An 18,900-nucleotide genomic window follows, 5' to 3' on the forward strand; every position below is an offset into this window, starting at 1 on the left:
GAAAGTAGTATACTACTTCTATGTTAGGAAGCAGTCACGTCTCTCACTAAGTAACAGCACCTATCCCTGGAATTTCAGAACACACAACTACTGGCAATTCCAAGCATCTCAGTATCTGTACTCCCCAGGAAGTTGAGAACGGCACATGAATGAACACTGACTAATGTGTGAAAAACAGTTATGCCATAATAGTGCCATGGCTGTCATTATTATACAAACCTTAATCAAAACCTTAGCTTGATTGAAAAATTATGAAATAAAGATAGTCTTCTTGTGAGGTCAAAATTAAGATTTGGTTGTGGCACATTTTCCTGGGGGTGGCAGTTTATCCACTGAATTTCTTATGGCATGAAAGGGTTAGAAATGTGGAACTTTTTACAGAATTGTTCTTTAACTGCTATTTGATTTCAAAACATACAAAGGCAGTAAAGCTCCCTTCAGTCCAAAGATAAATAACAACGGATTGGAGGCTGACATTTTATGTATGTCACTGTATGATCTCTAATTTCCTATCTGGGATAACAGAAGTGCTCACGTGATCATGACATAATGAGTTGTCTCGACTCAGCCCCTTGCTGAATAATACTCACTTTTATCCAGGGACAAACAGAGGAAACATCAAAGAAGGCAATACCCACTCACATGGAAATTGTATTGAAGTGAATAATTAAGAATTGGCATAAATATTTTTTTTGTGTTCATAGAGGTATAAACATAAAACCGGAATCCACACCGTGTAAATCCATACAGTATCTGATGTTAAACCTAACTACAATGCGACTTCACTGAGAAATATCATGTCTTAATATGCTGATGATATATGTTCAACTTGTGTCAGTAATTCGTACATGATGGTTGCTCTTTTCAACACCTAAATACAAGTTAAAGCAGTAAAGTTTAGATTATCCAGAAATATACAATCCAGTGAACTGAGCAGATTTGGAAATTAAAAGTTTTACATGTGTAAGAAGATGAAAATAAGTTAACATGGTGAATTACAAGTGTTTCCCTTAATATATAGACATGGGAAATGACAGTTAAAATATCCCAGTCAACCAAACTGACATGCAATACAACTTGTGAATAGGGTAAATTGGCAAGTTCACATCAATGTTATTTTTATGACATTTCTGCAGGAAAACACCAACCCCAATACTGATACGAGAACATTAATCTCAGTTATCTTCTATCAACAAGAAAAAGTCCATTAAAACATCAACTTGAAACATTTCTTTCATTACTGAATGTATCATTAATCTTACATGCTAACATATCTAATCATTTTAAAGCTTTTCACTTACAAACTAATGTAGTCATTATATAATTCTGATACTATTTACATGACACTAATAGCATTCATGTTAAAACAGGTACACATGGACATATTTTTGGGCTAAAATATTTTTCTGACAGCTCAAATACCAAATCGTTCCCAGTGGGACAAGCAACACCAAACCAGCAGTTTGTCACAAAGTTTTAAACGCAAAGCATTCAACTTCCTCAAGAGCTGCATAGCAGCAGGATTAGTTTTCCAAATTTAACTCGGAAACAATCCTAAGCAAATAAATATTGAAAGGCACAAACAACTGCAGAGGAAGACACAATATCTATTTGCAGAATATTTCAAAATTTGGCACTGTTTTGTTAGAAAAACATTCTGAGATGAACGGAGCTCTCCTACTCCCCGCTTGCCACACTGAAAGGCCTGTGAACCTCGTCCGCCCTTTGAACAAGCAGAGAAAAGTCCACTTAAATTCGGGATAAGGAAAAAGCCAGGTTCCTGGGATTTAGATCAGGGAGGAAAAGAATACATAACATGAGATGCAGTGGGATTAGGGACATCGGAAACCATGAGTAATTCGCTTTTCACTAATCAGAATGACAGATAACAGCTCTTGGATGTGTGAGGTTGGCCTCATGTTGTGCAGGAATGCCATATCGGTCATAGGATCTGGTCAATCCTGAATCATCAAACTGTTGTCTGATGTCCTTGAGAGGTCAAACTTTGATGAGGTTGGAATCAAGATGGTCATTCTCATATTTACACAATGGATTCAACTCTTTCACTCAACTGGAAATCTTATCCCAGATTATATTAGCTTATAGTAAACATTTACATAATATGAAAATAAACACAAATAATACTCTAAATGTTACATTGTTTTATTTAGTATTTCCATCTAAATCACCTCAACATTCTTGCTGGGCGTTGGGCTAAAATAGAGGTGAAAGCATTCTTTCACCATGCCGAAGTTCCAGGGTTAATTTCCCACATAGGTACAATATTAATGTTGTGAAGACCATTTCTGGTATCCGCAGCTGTGATACTGCTGCAATAATGCCTAAAGTGGCATAAAACCATACTCACTAACTCACACTTGCTAGGGATTTGACCAAAGATGATATTACAAATCCCTTAAGAAAGTTCAATGAGGCATCATCTTACACATAATCAGACATTTTGGGTGATATAAAAGGTCCCATGTAAACATATTGTTCCTTGATAAATGAAAAAAAAAAAGGATAAAATATGACAAAAATAATTCCCAAAATAGGTCCAGCAGCACGTTAGCGAATGTATGGTCATGAATATTCATGAGATTATGGCACTGACAACGGCTAATGACCAGTCAGATCCAGTAAACTGTGGACACAGCTCCTTAACTTAAACAAAGCAATAGCTAGTAGTCACAGTAACAAGGTGACAGGGTCGACATCAGCACACAGCTTTTCCCCTTGCTGTTTGCCAGTGTCAGGGAAGACAAGTACTCCACTAGTCGAGACCTATGCTGAAATATCAGGACAAGTATTTGCTAACAAATAAGCGAGAAAAATAAAACGGTCATGATTCATACGAATGTGATGTTTCATGGAAGGTGGCGACGAGATGTAAAATGTACATTGTGGTTGAAGGGATGTATTCTGAATCAACAGTCCCTGATGGAAACATGAGCTGGTATTTAGGTTTGACAGTGGGGTAACAGATTACTTCAGGAAAATGACAAAAAAACATATTCAGCCTGGACGGCATGTGACGCTCTCTTGGCAACATGTCCGACATGCCTGCTTGACATGGAGTGTTGCAGCGAAGGGTGGAGGGATGGAAAAACGACAGTTGTTGAAGTTTGTCGGCAAACATCCAGGGTGAAATTGGAAAACGGAACAACAGACAGCTCATTTTGCACTATCATGTACATAATATGCTGAGTTCTGTGACAATGTGTCAAAGATGGCTGACATGCTGGTAAGATAGGAAGTTGCAGTTGTGATATCCCTTCCAAGAGATCATTATCTGTCCGGGATCACAAGAAACTGTGGATGTGCAAGTTAAAGAGTGAAGAATAGTTTGAGCTTGAGTAAGTCGTCTTACGAGATTAGAAAATGGAATACAAATTTGAATTCAACTAAAAAAAACAAACCCTAAAAAACCAACAGCGTTTAGGTGGAGCATTAAATTCCAATCTTGGAGAGAGGTAATCATAATTGATTAAAAGTGGCAAGGAAATGGGCACAAAATAAAAACCTAAAGTTATCGTGTTTTCAAATAGGCTTCCTGTCAAGACAGCCGATGTGTTCAAGTTGCAGTGAGTAGCCACCCTCAAACCTGTCGATTCTGCACATATTGAAGTACTGTACAAATACACTCCTCGCCTGAAGGGCCAACATTTCGAAGGAACATACACACTGGGCAGCACTTCAGCTGTCTCCCCTCCTTGTTTATCATATTACACAATAGTTTGCAAATGATTTCAAGCAATTGTAAACACTTTCCCTAAATTAGCAGCTGAAAACCTGCCTCCCTGTGTACAGTTACCACAGAGCAGCAAGCCACTGTTGTTTCACCTTTGGTATCATATGATCATCTGACGTGTTATCAATGAGATTAAATGTAGTTATTACTTTCTAATTTCTCTACTTGAAATAAGTGGTACTGATAAACCCTGCCATTTTATCGTAATACATACATTTGTACCTGGAGTCTGGTGATAGCTTATCCATATAATGGTTAATTTTCCTTGAGTTTCAACATGAATCTTCTTACAGCGAGTGTCAAAATGGCCACCAGAGGATCAAGGGTCATGGTCATAGGAATTTAAGAGAGAGTAATCGTGTACACCTCAGCAATAATGGCCTTTCATACAGCTTAAAGACAGATGATGGATTCTTTACAGTTAAATTTACAAGTGGCGTCTGTTAATCCAAGTAGACACTGTAAACCTGTTAAGTACTGTGCTAGATGATGAACGATTGATTTGTGTGTCCTAAGCAAGTGAACAAGATTTGTTCTGCTCCATTTGGAAAGAGTATCAGGCAATAGCCCCTGTGTCAGGAAATGTGGGTCTTTGATGTCAACCTCCTTGATGAAACTAACAAGTTAATACAATCAGGTAAAACTGGGATTCAAACCCATTATCACAGGTTCCTTTCACACATAAGGGACACAACTCCGCAATGACAATTGCAGCCCCTACACCACCCACCCTGTATTAAGAATTCATTAGTCTTTAATATATTCATCTCAATTTCAAGCCACCTTGATTCTCCTATTTTTTACATGCAGGCATCTATTTTCTTTACATAGAAGCACAAAAACCTTTCATCATCTTGGAAGATCGATGGACACAAACAGGCAGACAAAGCAAAAACCCAAGCACTGATTTATTTCCACTGCACTAGGATCCTATGTTAGATAGATTAATCTGGCAAAAACATCACAGTGTTCACTATCACGGTATGTTTTATACTGATTAAATCAACGTCTATTGTGATTGCTCCTCAAAGGCTTATCTCGAACATCTATCTCCTAACGGCCATATCACAGCCAAAGTTTATGATACTGGCTATGTTATTTTTGATACAGGGCATGAGGACATACATTAGATCCTCAAAAACACGCACATGTATTCAGTTTCTTGCTGTCTGCTTCCTGCATTCATATGCTGAATGTTTAACACAGACACACTGTGTTTCACAAAATGGCAAACTTCAGGCAGTATTGCGGGAATATAACTGATGTATAACCCCTTATAACACAAACAGATTACAAGGAAGAATATATAAGATTCATTATATGGATAGACTCATACAATAAATTTCTAATGTAAACATTTTGAGTCTGCAAAAATATCAAAATCTGTATTTTAGGCACTGTTAAAACTTAATGCAAGATATTATAAATGGCATCCACAAAAAATTGAAAAATATGTGACTAATTGTATCGAAAAATATCTGAGGAAATGAGATATAAAGACAATATCTTCCTTAATCTCTCTTATCTAATCTGACAGAAGATTAGTACAAACTGACAATTTATCCTTTACAAAATCCTTCTGAAATCTTTCATCAAGACCAATGTAACAAGAAGAGACAGCAGCAGACAGCTCCAATTCAAACATTAACACTTGCACCTACAATGAATTCTTTGAACTCCCATTGTGGTTAATGCTGATGGAAACAATCACAATACACGACAACGATCCTTACCCATTATCCGCCGTGAAGACATAGCAGGAAGGATGCCCCACGGCGCACTCCTCGCAGGAAGTGCTGTTTCCGTTTGGACAGTGCTGCACCTTCAGGATGGCACCCTGGAACATCAGAGAAATCATGCCATTAAAAGCTGACAAGCAGGCAGCACAGTAACAGGTCGGGAAGGCTCCACAAAACAGGTGAAATGTAATACTTTTCACCCACCCCAATAAGGAAAAACTAAAACTTATTGTTCCATACACTGTACCCAGGAGACCTCACAGTTACTCTGTCTTCAATGATACACTTAGGCGAAGAAGTTACGTAGTTTATCTACATGGAAATTTGAATATGGTACAAATCTTATTAAGGTTTCAGCAGAATATATATACACACCACAAGTATGTAGAGTCATTTGACGTAATATCAGATCAGATTAGATCATAGATACTGTACAAAATACATTAGGGGTTATTTAGGGAACACTTTTAGGGATATGTCCTCACTACAATAAACATCCCATATATGTTCATAAGTTCAAGCTTTTGTTATACATCTGAATACCAGCTGTTTCAGTCAGATCTGAACCTAAAACTCCAGAGGCAGAGAGCATGAGCATATCCACATGACCAGGTCATGATGATGATAAATCAAGTCAGACTATCCCCTCTATTCTGACTGATCACTGCAGACACTGTAGCCAAACAATCCCCATTCTGCCACCTCTTAAGACTTATCATGACTTGACATATTAACAAGGGGTATATCTCAGAGCAACGTGAGTGGAAAAACAGCAACAGAGCTTATAGCTATTAGTTATGAACCATGTAGGATAAATATTCCTGTGAAGGAGACATATAATTATGATCCCTGAACAAGCATGACGGCAATGTGAGTCACCATGTTGTTGGCTCCACCTTGTCTCCAGTCCTCATACCACAGGACAACAGAAAGTCCTCGACAGAGACAATAATCCCTGGCTTATCTACTAGCAGGGGGCAGTTCATGATCAAGCCTACACCTGCTGATAAATATGACATATCTCAGCATTTAAGAAATACTTCTATATACAATACAATCTATATACACTTAACACCACCAATAAACCAAATCAACCCTTTCACACAAAAACCTACAGCCCACCTTCCACCCCTTCTCTCCATCCCCTTGCCTCACCATCCCGTCAGACAAAATCTTTAGACAGACAATGAACAGTGTTTTGATACAATGTTGATCAGAACTCTGCATATAATCACAGTGGGACATAACTGGTAGCCACCTACAGGCCTCCAAATGCTGAATTCCATTTTGTTCATCATGGAAACTGCCTTGTACACTGGGTACTGGTGATTTATCATGTAGCCAACAAGGGACTAATTAAAGGTGAAATTCTTCTGTTGCTGACTATAGAAAGACTTGTTTTCAAACAGAGATCCCAATTTCCACACTTCAAGCCTTTGTCTCCAAAACTTGGCATGTAACCCATACTAAAAACACCTAACAATAAACTGTTTTCATGACAGTACAATGTACATTCAATGTGATAATCTTGAAAATGATCAGCATATTTACACGCCATCTTGAATTACACTCTTGCACTGTCTTCTAAAATACTGCAAATACAAGGAAGACATTCTGTTCTGTCATGGCTAAGAGAATAATTCAACCAAGATTGTACCATACCTATTACTTCATCCATATCCCCTTCAACAAAGTGAGTGAGTGAGTGAGTGAGTGAGTGAGTGAGTGAGTGAGTGAGTGAGTGAGTGAGTGAGTGAGTGAGTGAGTGAGTGAGTGAATACTTAATGTCACACTGGCAATATTTCAGCCATGTCATGATGAGAACATTCAACAGTGAAAAAGACCATATGCACATTATAAAACCTGTCAACGAAGGACAGTAAAACAACTAGAATATCACAACTTGAATTAAAACTAGCATGGAAACTTAATACTAATATCACTATTTAGACGATACAATATAAAAACAGGCTATAGATTGCCAACAACATAAGGTAGATCACCATACTAGGGACCTTCAACAAAGTAATTACCAGGCAAACAACAGACAATCACTCAATTTTACGTAGCAGGCATCGTATTTCAGAATTAAACTATGACTATTCTTATTTCTATCTCTTATGAAAAACAGGTATGTCTAAGCTGCTGACAAGAACAGAGGTTACCACAAAGATAAGAAAACAGTTGGATGACATGAAATCCCATGTGGTACGCATTAATCAGCTCAAGTCTCCCTCATACACTAGAGGGTCTCTCCCATACTTCCACCTATTATCAGTTCCTTGGAAACTAGCAGGATCAGACACAAGGCAGTCATGTGACACACATTCAAATCCATTTTGTCAATCTGTGAGTATAAATCAGAGCTGGGATCTCTGTTCTATATTAAAGCAGGAGAGTGCATTATGACAACTGCCTAACACAGTAACTATGTTATCACACCGAATGCCTACTTGAACAAGATAGAGTAGAACTGTACTAGGCAAACTTAGGAGATTTATCCCCTCTGCGAACAATGTTTGCATTTAGGACACAACTTCATAATGTCGCTGAGAACAAGCACACTCAAATCTGTATCACTGGAAGATTTAAAGATTTGCATGCAAAAAAAAAAATCAATTTTGTTGAAATACAGATCAATACATTTTAATTAGCATGTTATCTTCTTAACTCATGAGCAATATTAGTGGCTTTCAAAGTGATAAATTAACACTAATAATCTAAAATGTGTATTAGTGGGTTTTATGAAAATTAGTAAAATATCATCGAGATTGGCATATAACTGCATTGAGACCACACAAACGAAAGCTGGATACTATGAACAAATCATCCTCATTTTTGGGGTAGAAGTACACATAAAATCCTAAATTAATTGGCCATGGGAATGTTCAACTCATATTTTAGTGGAAGATGGGATAGCATAATCAAGACTAGAAAAAGGACGAAAACTCACCTCAGTGACTTTCTGGACTTGAACTCGATACCATCGTCCATCAGAGACAGGTCGGTTCACCTGAAGCACCTTTGGAAACACAGACGTGAACTTGAAGGAAAATCGAACATTTCCATCAATGATCTCCAAGGCAACAAACCCTAAAACAGTTGGGGTGACAGTTGCTTGGCTGAGGAACAGGAGGGCATTTCTTTTGTTGGTGGCAAAGAAGAGCGTGATGTCTGTGTTATTGAGGTTAGACAAGGGAGGAAACTCTATGTACGAGCCTTCACTGAATCCTTTGCTTGATTTTTCACACCTGCTGCCGAAATAGCCATAGACACAGTCACAAGTGTATCCTCCAGGGATGTCAGTACAGCTTCCACCATTCCAACATGGCCGACTTGTGCAATACAAGGTGCTTTCACACAAATCTCCATGGAAACCATCTGGACAGTCACAGCGGAAGGTACCATCCAGGTTGACACAAGATCCACCATTAACACATGGGTATGAAAGACACTCATTCACATCTTGTTGACAGCTTGGTCCATTCCACTGTGGTGTGCAGTGGCAGACGTCCTGGATACATGTGCCACCATTGTAGCAGTAGCTCTCTCCACAAGGACCAATCGGGGTCTCGCAGAAATTACCACCAAAAGATGGTGGGCAGATGCAGGTTGGTTTAACTTCTGGTTTGGCAGATGTAAAAATGAGGCTTGGTGAGTCATGGATTGAGTAGCCAGGATGCATGACAATTTCGCTGTCACATGTGCCGCCATTTTGGCACTGGTGGTTTTGACAGGCACTGAAGAATATGCTCCTGATTGAGATGCTGGCAGTGGATTCTATAGTTTGCTTGTTCCTCTGCAATGTCTGTTGAATCGAAGACTTTGGGATGTAGTCACCATTCTGCTTCTGAACTGACAAGAAGATGATGAGGTCTGTGCCCATCTCCTTCAAACTGTACACTATGAATGAGTTCTGTGGAGTAAAGGCATTCTTCAAGGCATTCACAAACCGAGCGTATTTGTGCTCAAGGAAGGATTTTGCCAACAGATCAGCAACAAGCATTGGTACAGAGTTATCCACAGTGGCATTCTTGTACTCACTGACTGTAACTGAAACGTCATAGGGTTGAGATGCTGGATGACCTTGCATTCCATCAGAACCTTGGATGCGTAGGTTGTAAGTCTTTGGATCAACTGAGCCAGTCACTCGAAGATCACAGTTCTGGTAGATATTGAATGTGTTTGTATCCCCACTTACAATGTTGCAGCTGTAGTTGCCAACTATATCATCATCCAGCGGTCTGACATCTGCCACTAAGCCGATAGATGACATCCCCTGAAGAATCATCAGTTGGATGACCAGTGGCCTTGGCCTTGGAGGGTTATCATTTACATCAGAGACAACAATTTGGAAGGTCAAGGTTGATGTCATGGTAGGGATGCCACCATCAGTGACAATAACTGGGAGTGTGAACTCAGGGGTCAATTCTCGGTCCAGAACGGCAATAGTCTCCACTTCCCCCTGTGAGTTAATTCTGAATTTGTCTGAAGATGATAACATCCTGTACCTATAAGGAGCCTGATTCGGAGGCAGATCCAGATCCTTTGTGAACTGACGCAATGACATCACAAACTCTCCAGCACTTTGGTTCTCCCTAATGTGACCTTGAGGCACAGTGGGGTCAAAGTATGGACCATTGTCATTCACGTCTTGCAATCTTATCTGTACCACAGCAGAGCCTGCAACAGAACAAAAAGCAAAAGTATAAAACAATTATGTTTCACTATCATCAAAACAATTATTACAAAAAAATATAAAGAGATTACAAATTATCAATGCTACTCATGTGTCAGACTGGATGTTTATCATTAAAACAGTGTTACCTGTTTGAGGAGGCAGGCCAGAGTCCACAGCTCCAACAGTGACATTAAACTGATCCTGAGTCTCTCGGTCCAGATAACCCTGTCCAGTTGTCCGAATCTCTCCATTGATGCGATTAATCTTGAATCGGTTGCCATCATTTCCTTTGAGAATGGTGTACTCAAAGTTTCTGTTCTCTGGCTTATAGTCATTGTCTGTGGCTTCAACCTTGATAACATATGTGTCCTGGGGAGAATTTTCACTGATTGTTGCATCGTATTTGTTCCTACTGAATACTGGAGGATCGTTAGCATCTTCTATGGTGACATATACCTGGCATGTATCAGTGTCATTACCTTGGATGCTACCCCAGTTCTTGGCCATTACATTTAGAATTATCTGTTGTGAGGACTCGTAGTCTGGTCTCCCAGCAACATGAATAACTCCAGTCTGATGGTCAATGCGAAATCCTCTGAGGTTGCTGGAGCCTATGAGGAAGTAATATACTATGCCATCGATACCCTTGTCTTGATCTGTTGCCAGGACCGACCCAATGGATGAGTTGATTGTTGCAGATTCACTGACTCTGAAGTTGTAGCGTGATTTTTCAAACTGGGGGAAGTATTCGTTGACACCAACCACATGAACATGAATGGTGACAACAGTCTTTTTCATATCTGATCCTCCATTTAATTCACTTGGGTTGTAGGCCATGATCGTCACAGAATAAGCGTCCTTCACCTCATAATCCAGACTACCCTGGGATCTCATTATTCCTGTCTCCTTCTCAATGGTGAAAATGGAGTTCCCGACTATTGAGTAGTGGATGATGGCATTGTCCCCACTGTCTGCATCTGTAGCATGGACAGTGTAGAAGGATGTGGAAGGGGCTGAGTTCTCGGGGATGTAGGCATCATAGTAGGACTGGTTAAACACAGGCGGATTATCATTTATATCAGTGAGATGGAGAGTGAATGTCCTGTTGATCTCCTTATACACAAGAGCCTTGTCTCTGGCACTGATGGTGATAAGATGAGTTGGATGGGTGTCAAAGTCAAGAGCCTTGGCAATAGTGAGTTCACCGCTTTCTTTCCCCATGTGAAATAGACCATCTTTGTTTCCAGAAGTTATAAGATACATGACTTGGCCATTGATGCCAGGATCATTATCTGTTGCTGAGAAGGTCTGTATGGTCTGCCCAACAGGAGTATCTTCGGCGATGGTTTTCTGAAAGATCTGTGTTGCAAACTCAGGAGCAAAGTTGTTGACATCAGTGATCTTGAAATGAACATCTACTGTAGTGGACTGGGGAGGTGTTCCCTTATCCTGAGCTTTCACAAACAGGAGGTAATCAGCATTTTGTCGACCCTGAAGAGAAGCTTTAACAGTGATAAAGCCAGTATCTTGATCAATCCGGAAGAACTGAGAACCATTTCCTCCTGAAACTGTATAGAACACTTCTGCATTGATTCCATAGTCATGTTCATCCACTGCCAGTATGGAGATGACATGCTCCCCAATTGCTCTGTTTTCTGGTACAGCTGAGAAGTAGCTGCTCTGTACAAACTGAGGAGGATGGTTATTGGCATCAATGACAGTGATGATCACCATGTTCTCAGAGGACAAGGAAGGTGTTCCGAGATCTGACACCACAACATCCAGCGTGTATCTGTTGTTGGACAGGGGATGGTCTGGCACGTGGCGGTAGTAGAGTGTTTGTAAGGCAGTGATGTCTCCAGTTTCAGCATTGACCTCAAAGATATCTGAAGGGCGTTTGAGTGAGAAGATGAACTGATTGTTGGGTTGTTCCAAGTCTGCATCCATTGCCCTTAACCTTCCAACCACTGCATTTGCTGACTGATTTTCCTGGAAGTCAAAGCTGAGAGTGTCTTCGATGAACACAGGAGCATTGTCATTGACATCTGTGACCTTGATGAAGACCTGGGTTGATACTCTGAAGTTTGTATCCACAGCAACCACGCTGGGGTAGTATCTGTCTACTTTCTCTGCATCCAACAGTGCCACTGTAGAGATGTTGCCACTGATGCTGTCAATAGCAAAGCTGAGCTTGTCTTGCTCATTCTGCAACTTAAAGGTTGACCTGGCATTGTCGCCGATGTCTTTGTCAGACGTCTTCATCTGTACAATGAAGCTGTTGAGAGGGACATTCTCAGGCACTGATAGACTGTATCGCTTTGTAAACTTGGGAGGGTTGTCATTTTCATCAAGGATGTGGATAGTCACTGTTGCAGTAGAAGTCAGTTTTGGGGTACCCTAAAACACCAAAGTTGTAAGTTAAATCTTCAGCAATAATCTGTATCAGTAATACCAATCTACGGGCTAAAATGAAGGTATTTTGAAGGATATAAAGCTAGATTTTGGCTTTGAGCCGAGAAGGAGCCTCTGAAAAGAGTTTTCTCTATGAAAAAATTCAATTGGGCTTGACTCAGAGATCTTCATGATATGTCTTCCATTAAATCCATTTACATCACTGGAACTGATCATAATTCTGTCAGAACATTATCTACTTAAACTTACATCTACATCCTGCTGCAACATTTATCACAATCATGCTATCTTGAAAACAAGTTATCACATATATACAATTGTCCCTGTAACCTTGAAAAGGGTCACATCCAGTGGCATAAATGTAATATATATTACTCAACTTTGGTAAGGATATTTACTGACACCATGAAAACAAAATGTACTGAGTATTATATTTCAACAAAATCATATACTGGATAACAATAGTTAGGGATATATGAAAATGTTGAAATTTTGAATAATGATCTATTTATTCACTGACACACTGTCAAACTATCAATCATAAAAATACCAGTATCCTTAACTTATTTTGTCCAGTATATGTTTAAGTGTATCAGTCAGTAGTAGTATACATCAATCATTTCTGATTCCTTAATTGGTGAGAACAAAATGTACAGTGTATATGTAAACACTGAGTGAGTCAGTTCAGTTTTATGCAGCATTTAGCAATATTCCAGCAATGTAACAGCAGAGGACACTGGAAATGAGGTTCCATATCTTACCCATGTGGGGAATTGAACCAGCATGAGGAGTTCATGCTTTAACCACTAAGTTACCCCACTGCCATAAAAATATGTCAACAGAATGGTATATCTCATTATACCTATCAAAAGTAGTACATATTTCTGTTTCCTTACCTGGTCTTCAGCCTTTATGATGAGATGGAAGAGGCTAATGCCTTCCCTGTCCACAATGTTGGAGGTGGAGATAAGGCCAGACTGAGCATCAATTTGGAAGGTTTTATTGGTATTGCCACTGTGGATGGAGTATGTGATCTGGCCATTTTGATTGGAGTCCTGGTCAGTGGCCGAAAGCTGTATCAATGTACGACCCTTGGGAACATTCTCCAGGATGCTGGTGTTGTAGTGACTCTGTTGGAACCGAGGAGCATTGTCATTCTCGTCCTCGACGCTCACCCTCATCATCTTATACTCAGAGAGAGCTGGGTTGCCTCCATCATTGGCCTCAATCCACAGCTCAAAGCTCCTGGTAGTTTCATAGTCAATGACTCCAAACACAGATATGGTCCCATTCAGTTGGTTGATTCCAAATCCTCGGTTGACGTTGCCCCCAGCGATGTAATACAAGATCTGATTGGTCCTGGTTGTAGTAGCTGATACAGTGGTAAGAATCTTACCAGGGAGAGAGTTTTCCTTTACAGACAGGTTCATATCAAATGGGCTGAAGATGGGCTTAGATTCAGAGGATGAGATCATATCTACGCGAACAGCGACAGAGTTGGAGTTCGGAACCTTCCCCTGCAGAAACAATACAAGATGACATAACTATCAGGGAATTCATATTCAATAAAACTGTTAAAGAGAGAGCATATGACGATGAAACAAGTAAGGTTAATGATAATAATCGTGAATTTATAAAGCACCTTTACCATGTACTAGGCACATGCTGAAGGCACTGACACTCTATCTGATTATCATTACCCTGAAATACCCAAGCTGGCTGTGAGGTGCTAAAAGGCTTAGCTAGTCACATGACTTATCCCAACTGGTATCCATCTTTTGCAAGTGTCTGATGCCAACAACCTGATCTTGGCATCCCTTCTGCCATCATAAGTTTCGATCTGTGTCATTGATTTAACCTGTTTACATCACTAGTGCAATAAGGAAACCTGGAGAGGAGACACTGTGGCCCAGTTCCAGTATCAGTCTAGACAATGTAATCAGTGTCAGGTGTGAATCTGAGACAAGGTGTAAATAGTGTAATAAATAACTGCAGGGTACACACTTAAACTAGAGTAACTCCACACATAAGCTGATTGAAAGAATCTGACCCTTGTCCTTCTTGACTGATGCAATACCCTTGCAGGTAGATACGACTTGCGTTCAACTCACCTGGTCTGTAGCCCTGACGATGAAGTTGTACCGTGATCTTGATTGCACAAGTTCCTGTCCTGCTGTGATGACACCTGAGTTCTCATTGATGGTAAACTTGCTGGCATCGTTGCCTGAGAGGGAGTACGTAACCTTGCCATTGCTGCCGATGTCCCGATCTATGGCAGTCACTCCAAGCACAAATGCTCCTGTGGCCGTTGGACTTAGAACTACTGGGGTGTAGCTCTGTTGTTCAAACTCAGGGGAACTGTCGTTGTCATCATCAATGTAGATCACAACCTTGGTGGTGGCCGACTGAGAGGGGATGCCTCTGTCTGAGGCAATGACAACTAGCTCATACTCATTGCGTTCCTCTCTGTCCAGTATTGCCAAAGTAACAATCTGGCCACTATCTGGGTATATGGTGAACTTCTCACCCATACTGTTTTCCAAGCTGTAGCTGGAAGTAGAATTCATTGAAGGTATTGTAGTGGAATGTGACAACCTATGAATGTTACAATAACAGGTCATAACATTCTAAAGTGAACATAATTTCAGTTCATCACAACCTCACTACGACTGAATTTCAGTTCATCACCTCCAGGCATCAAAACCTCACTTCATTACAACAACTGAACACTTCTCCCACAACAAAGATGGACAGGATATGCTATGAAACTTATGGGAACACCATCATCTCAGTTCAGAAGAACCACTTAAAGTCAGCATGAACACAGCATGAGCTACTAACCACCAAGTCTGTCAGTACTTGAACACAAACTGCATTCTACTTAATCTTTAGCATGAAAAATGCATTCATTCTCATGTCTGTATTATGAGATAGTTTGGTTTTTTTAGACAGAGTAGCTCACTGATTGTGTCACAACTACAAGAGATGGCTCTATGTAAGATACTGGGTCCTGCTCAAAGCATCCATTACGTTATGTCCTGTGGTAACTCTACTGTCTATCATAGACTTACGAATGTTGAAGCACTACGAATATTTTGTGGATCAGGACCTAGTACCATCCGATAAATTTTGTTTTGGTTAGACTGGGATAGAAACTTGGGTCTTGATCTACAAAGTATGTGTAACATTACAACCTGTCGTAACCCTACAGTTTATCATAGACGAAATAATGACTTTGCTGTACAAATATTTTTGTGGATCGGAACTTAAAAGTTACACAAGTCGGATCCAGCAACAGATCCATGTATCAGATCCAAAGGCCTTGCCTCACAAAGATCATCAATGTATGACAGCTACAGCAGTACATGGTGCTGTAGCATACTGCTGTCTCCCATGAGCTCCTTCATGACTCTCTAAACTCAGTTTATGTCACACGTACAAGAGAAGTTCAAAAGTTTTAATCTACACCTTACTACATTAACTTGATCACATTCCAAGCATCTGGCACTAACGACTGACGTAAAATGTTATTCAATTTTCAATATAACAGAATGAAAACCACAGATGTAAATCCAAAACAGATGAAAAACAAAAAAACTAACGAAAAGTTCAAAACATTGCCATTTACTTTGTGCACTGAAATTTCTGTTTCATAATCCCAAACATTGTTTTACAGTGCCAATTTGTGCTGCATCAAAGAATTCAAATTTCAGACTTTTTATCACAACTAAAATCCATCTCAAAGGCTGGTTTCAGAACAGAAAACACGTCACTTTGTAAAAGCAAAGCTCAAAAAGTCAGCACGATGTAAATTTTGTACAATCTAATTTTGAAATGCTGGCCTAAAAGAGATTCACATCAAAGAACCACCATACTAGAAACAAAGGGACAATAAGTGAGATTTTTCAAACATTCATTATCTCTGTATGTTCGCATTCAAGTGATTTGCTGAAACACTGAAGTCATTGTTATCTGAAACAGGTGTCATGCAAACAGTCCCCTGCAGCAGCACAAGAGGAAGGATGCAGCTAAATGAAACAGGAGATAATGCCATTCCATAAATGGTATAACACTGATAGTATATCATGTCTTTTATCATCAATTAACACTGTTTTGGTGCCAACAACTCATTAGCAAAATGGCAGATGGACATTAACATACTATAACATAAATAGTGTACGAGTGAGTGCAGTTTTATGCCACACTCAGCAATAGTCCAGCTACACAGTGGCGGTCTGTAAATAAATGATGACATGTGTCAACCAAGCTAGCGAATCTGACCACCCAATCCTGTTAGTCGTCTCTTAAGACAAGTATAGTCACCTTTTATGACAAGCATGGGTTGTGGAAGGACTTTCTACCTAATACATGTTATTAAGTTTCAATAAATAAAGTAGACAATAACAATTGTTTTGTTCTTGGGCAAAATGCATACAGACAAAATGGGCAAAATGCATGCATGTTTAAATGCTGGATGTACAATTCATATTTTTCAAAGTTCACTTGGACAAACATCAAACTTCACATGCCTCTTCATCAACAAAATAAGTTTTTATTTACATCTTTTCCCAGTTAAGTGTTCTCATGGGCTGAAACTTTATCACAAATCTTTCTTAAAAGTTTAAAAGATTGAAGAGCCAGAGATCAAGATCATTTGTGGAATTGTGCCCACATGAAGAACAGGTCGGTGGTCCCTGATCACATGCTTTAGCTTCGTCTGATGTATCTGTCCACAGATGATGAAATAAGCCATAAATACAAACAAGCAGAGATGCATCTTGGAGTCTGTTTGATAAAACTGCCTGCCAGCAAGTATCTTACTTTCTAGAATTTCTAAACTTTTTTCCCAAATCAATAAGAGGCCACAGTTCAACTCACAACTGGTTGTTTTTTTCATAGCATTATAAAACCTTAGTCTGGTGCCAGAGATCATGTCGCTTTACCATGACGGCAGTTCCTTAATGATGATTGAATGAACTAAAAGTAATTAAAATATCTCCATGGGAACACTTACACAATCTCTGCGTTTTCCCCCTCGTCCTGGTCTGTGGCTTGGACGGTGAGCACGGAGGTAGGGGAGGACAGGTTCTCCAGTACATGTCCTGTGTATTGCTTGTTGTCAAACTCTGGAGCATGGTCATTGACATCCTGTACCAACACCTTAATGGTCCCCGTTCCTGTCAAACGGGGAGAACCTGCAAAAAGATCATCAGAATCAGTCTTTACACAGATAGTAGAAAACAATCTTAAACTAAAAATGTCAGATGCTCTTTACCAAAACTGTTTCAGAAATTAACTTGATGCTTCAAACAATGATTACGAATGCATGAAAGAGGTTTGTTTTGCACCACTTTTAACAATATTCCAGCAATATCATGACAAGGAGAACAGAAACAAGCTTCACACACTGCGCCCACAATAACTTCTAACAACGTTTAACTAAACATGTTTTCATAAAATGTACCTGTACAATTTTTCAAACAGCTTTTTTTTCTGAATAATTTTCCTTTTTCCTTTAATTTGCAATTCCATTGCTAATTAATACAAAAAAGGACTAAATAATTCTAACAAACAAACAAGTTTATATGCAACAATCTCCACAGTAGTCACTTTTATTGAAATGAATATGAACAAACAAAACCAGTGCTTCATGGACAGTCTGTCATACAGACCTTGAAGCAAATATATCCTTGAAAGCCCACTCAAGTTTAGAAAATGTGGCAAGCCTAGGGCTCTTTTTCATTCTATGTTTTTCTTTCTTAATTATGATCCTTTTTCTGTAAAATATATCAATTTCAGAGACTAGTTGTTAGTCTGCTTCATGGACAGAGCCTGAAATCTAACCTGACATGACAAAGTTACATAAGTTGTCTGAAGGTGAAGGTCAAGTAGTTCCATGCCTATACCCTGTTCCTCACATAATGAGGCAATATCTCCCATCTATTTTATGACCAACAGGGCAAAGCCACACTTTTGAAGACTCAGATCAGATCACACACTCATTAACATGGAACACCATCTAGAGGAAAACTTACACCATTGTTCAAATACTATTTCCCTAACCTTTAACATATCAAGACAATAAATTGGTGTGTGACAGATAAGCATGAAACTTGGTATGTTGAGGTGTGCCACGAGGTCAGAAGTGAAGGGAAATCGGCTGTTTTAGCTGTTCTTCGCACAAGAAGGTGAAGGGTTGTATCATTTATCATGTCCAAGTCCCTTCCAGCTCCCTTCCTAACTGTGTGGTGTCTGTGTGTGTTTGTCTACATGTACACTTCAAAGAAACCATTATCATGGTCTACTGAACATATGTG

At 39.5% G+C, this 18,900-nt stretch overlaps 1 protein-coding gene across 1 annotated transcript in view; it reads right to left on the reverse strand.

Moving 5' to 3' along the window:
• The window catches only part of LOC137274239 (protocadherin Fat 4-like), a 141,742-nt gene that overhangs the window by 8,141 nt on the left and 114,701 nt on the right, over nucleotides 1-18,900 (reverse strand). The window contains exons 7-12 of the mRNA XM_067807305.1: nucleotides 17,598-17,778; nucleotides 14,695-15,133; nucleotides 13,480-14,100; nucleotides 10,318-12,568; nucleotides 8,444-10,173; nucleotides 5,485-5,588 (exon numbers count right to left, since the gene is read on the reverse strand). Coding sequence (XP_067663406.1) covers nucleotides 5,485-5,588; nucleotides 8,444-10,173; nucleotides 10,318-12,568; nucleotides 13,480-14,100; nucleotides 14,695-15,133; nucleotides 17,598-17,778 — 5,326 coding nt within the window. The remainder of the gene's footprint in view (nucleotides 1-5,484; nucleotides 5,589-8,443; nucleotides 10,174-10,317; nucleotides 12,569-13,479; nucleotides 14,101-14,694; nucleotides 15,134-17,597; nucleotides 17,779-18,900) is intronic.

The sequence above is a fragment of the Haliotis asinina genome, chromosome 2, assembly GCF_037392515.1.
Source record: "Haliotis asinina isolate JCU_RB_2024 chromosome 2, JCU_Hal_asi_v2, whole genome shotgun sequence".
Lineage (NCBI taxonomy): Eukaryota > Metazoa > Mollusca > Gastropoda > Lepetellida > Haliotidae > Haliotis > Haliotis asinina.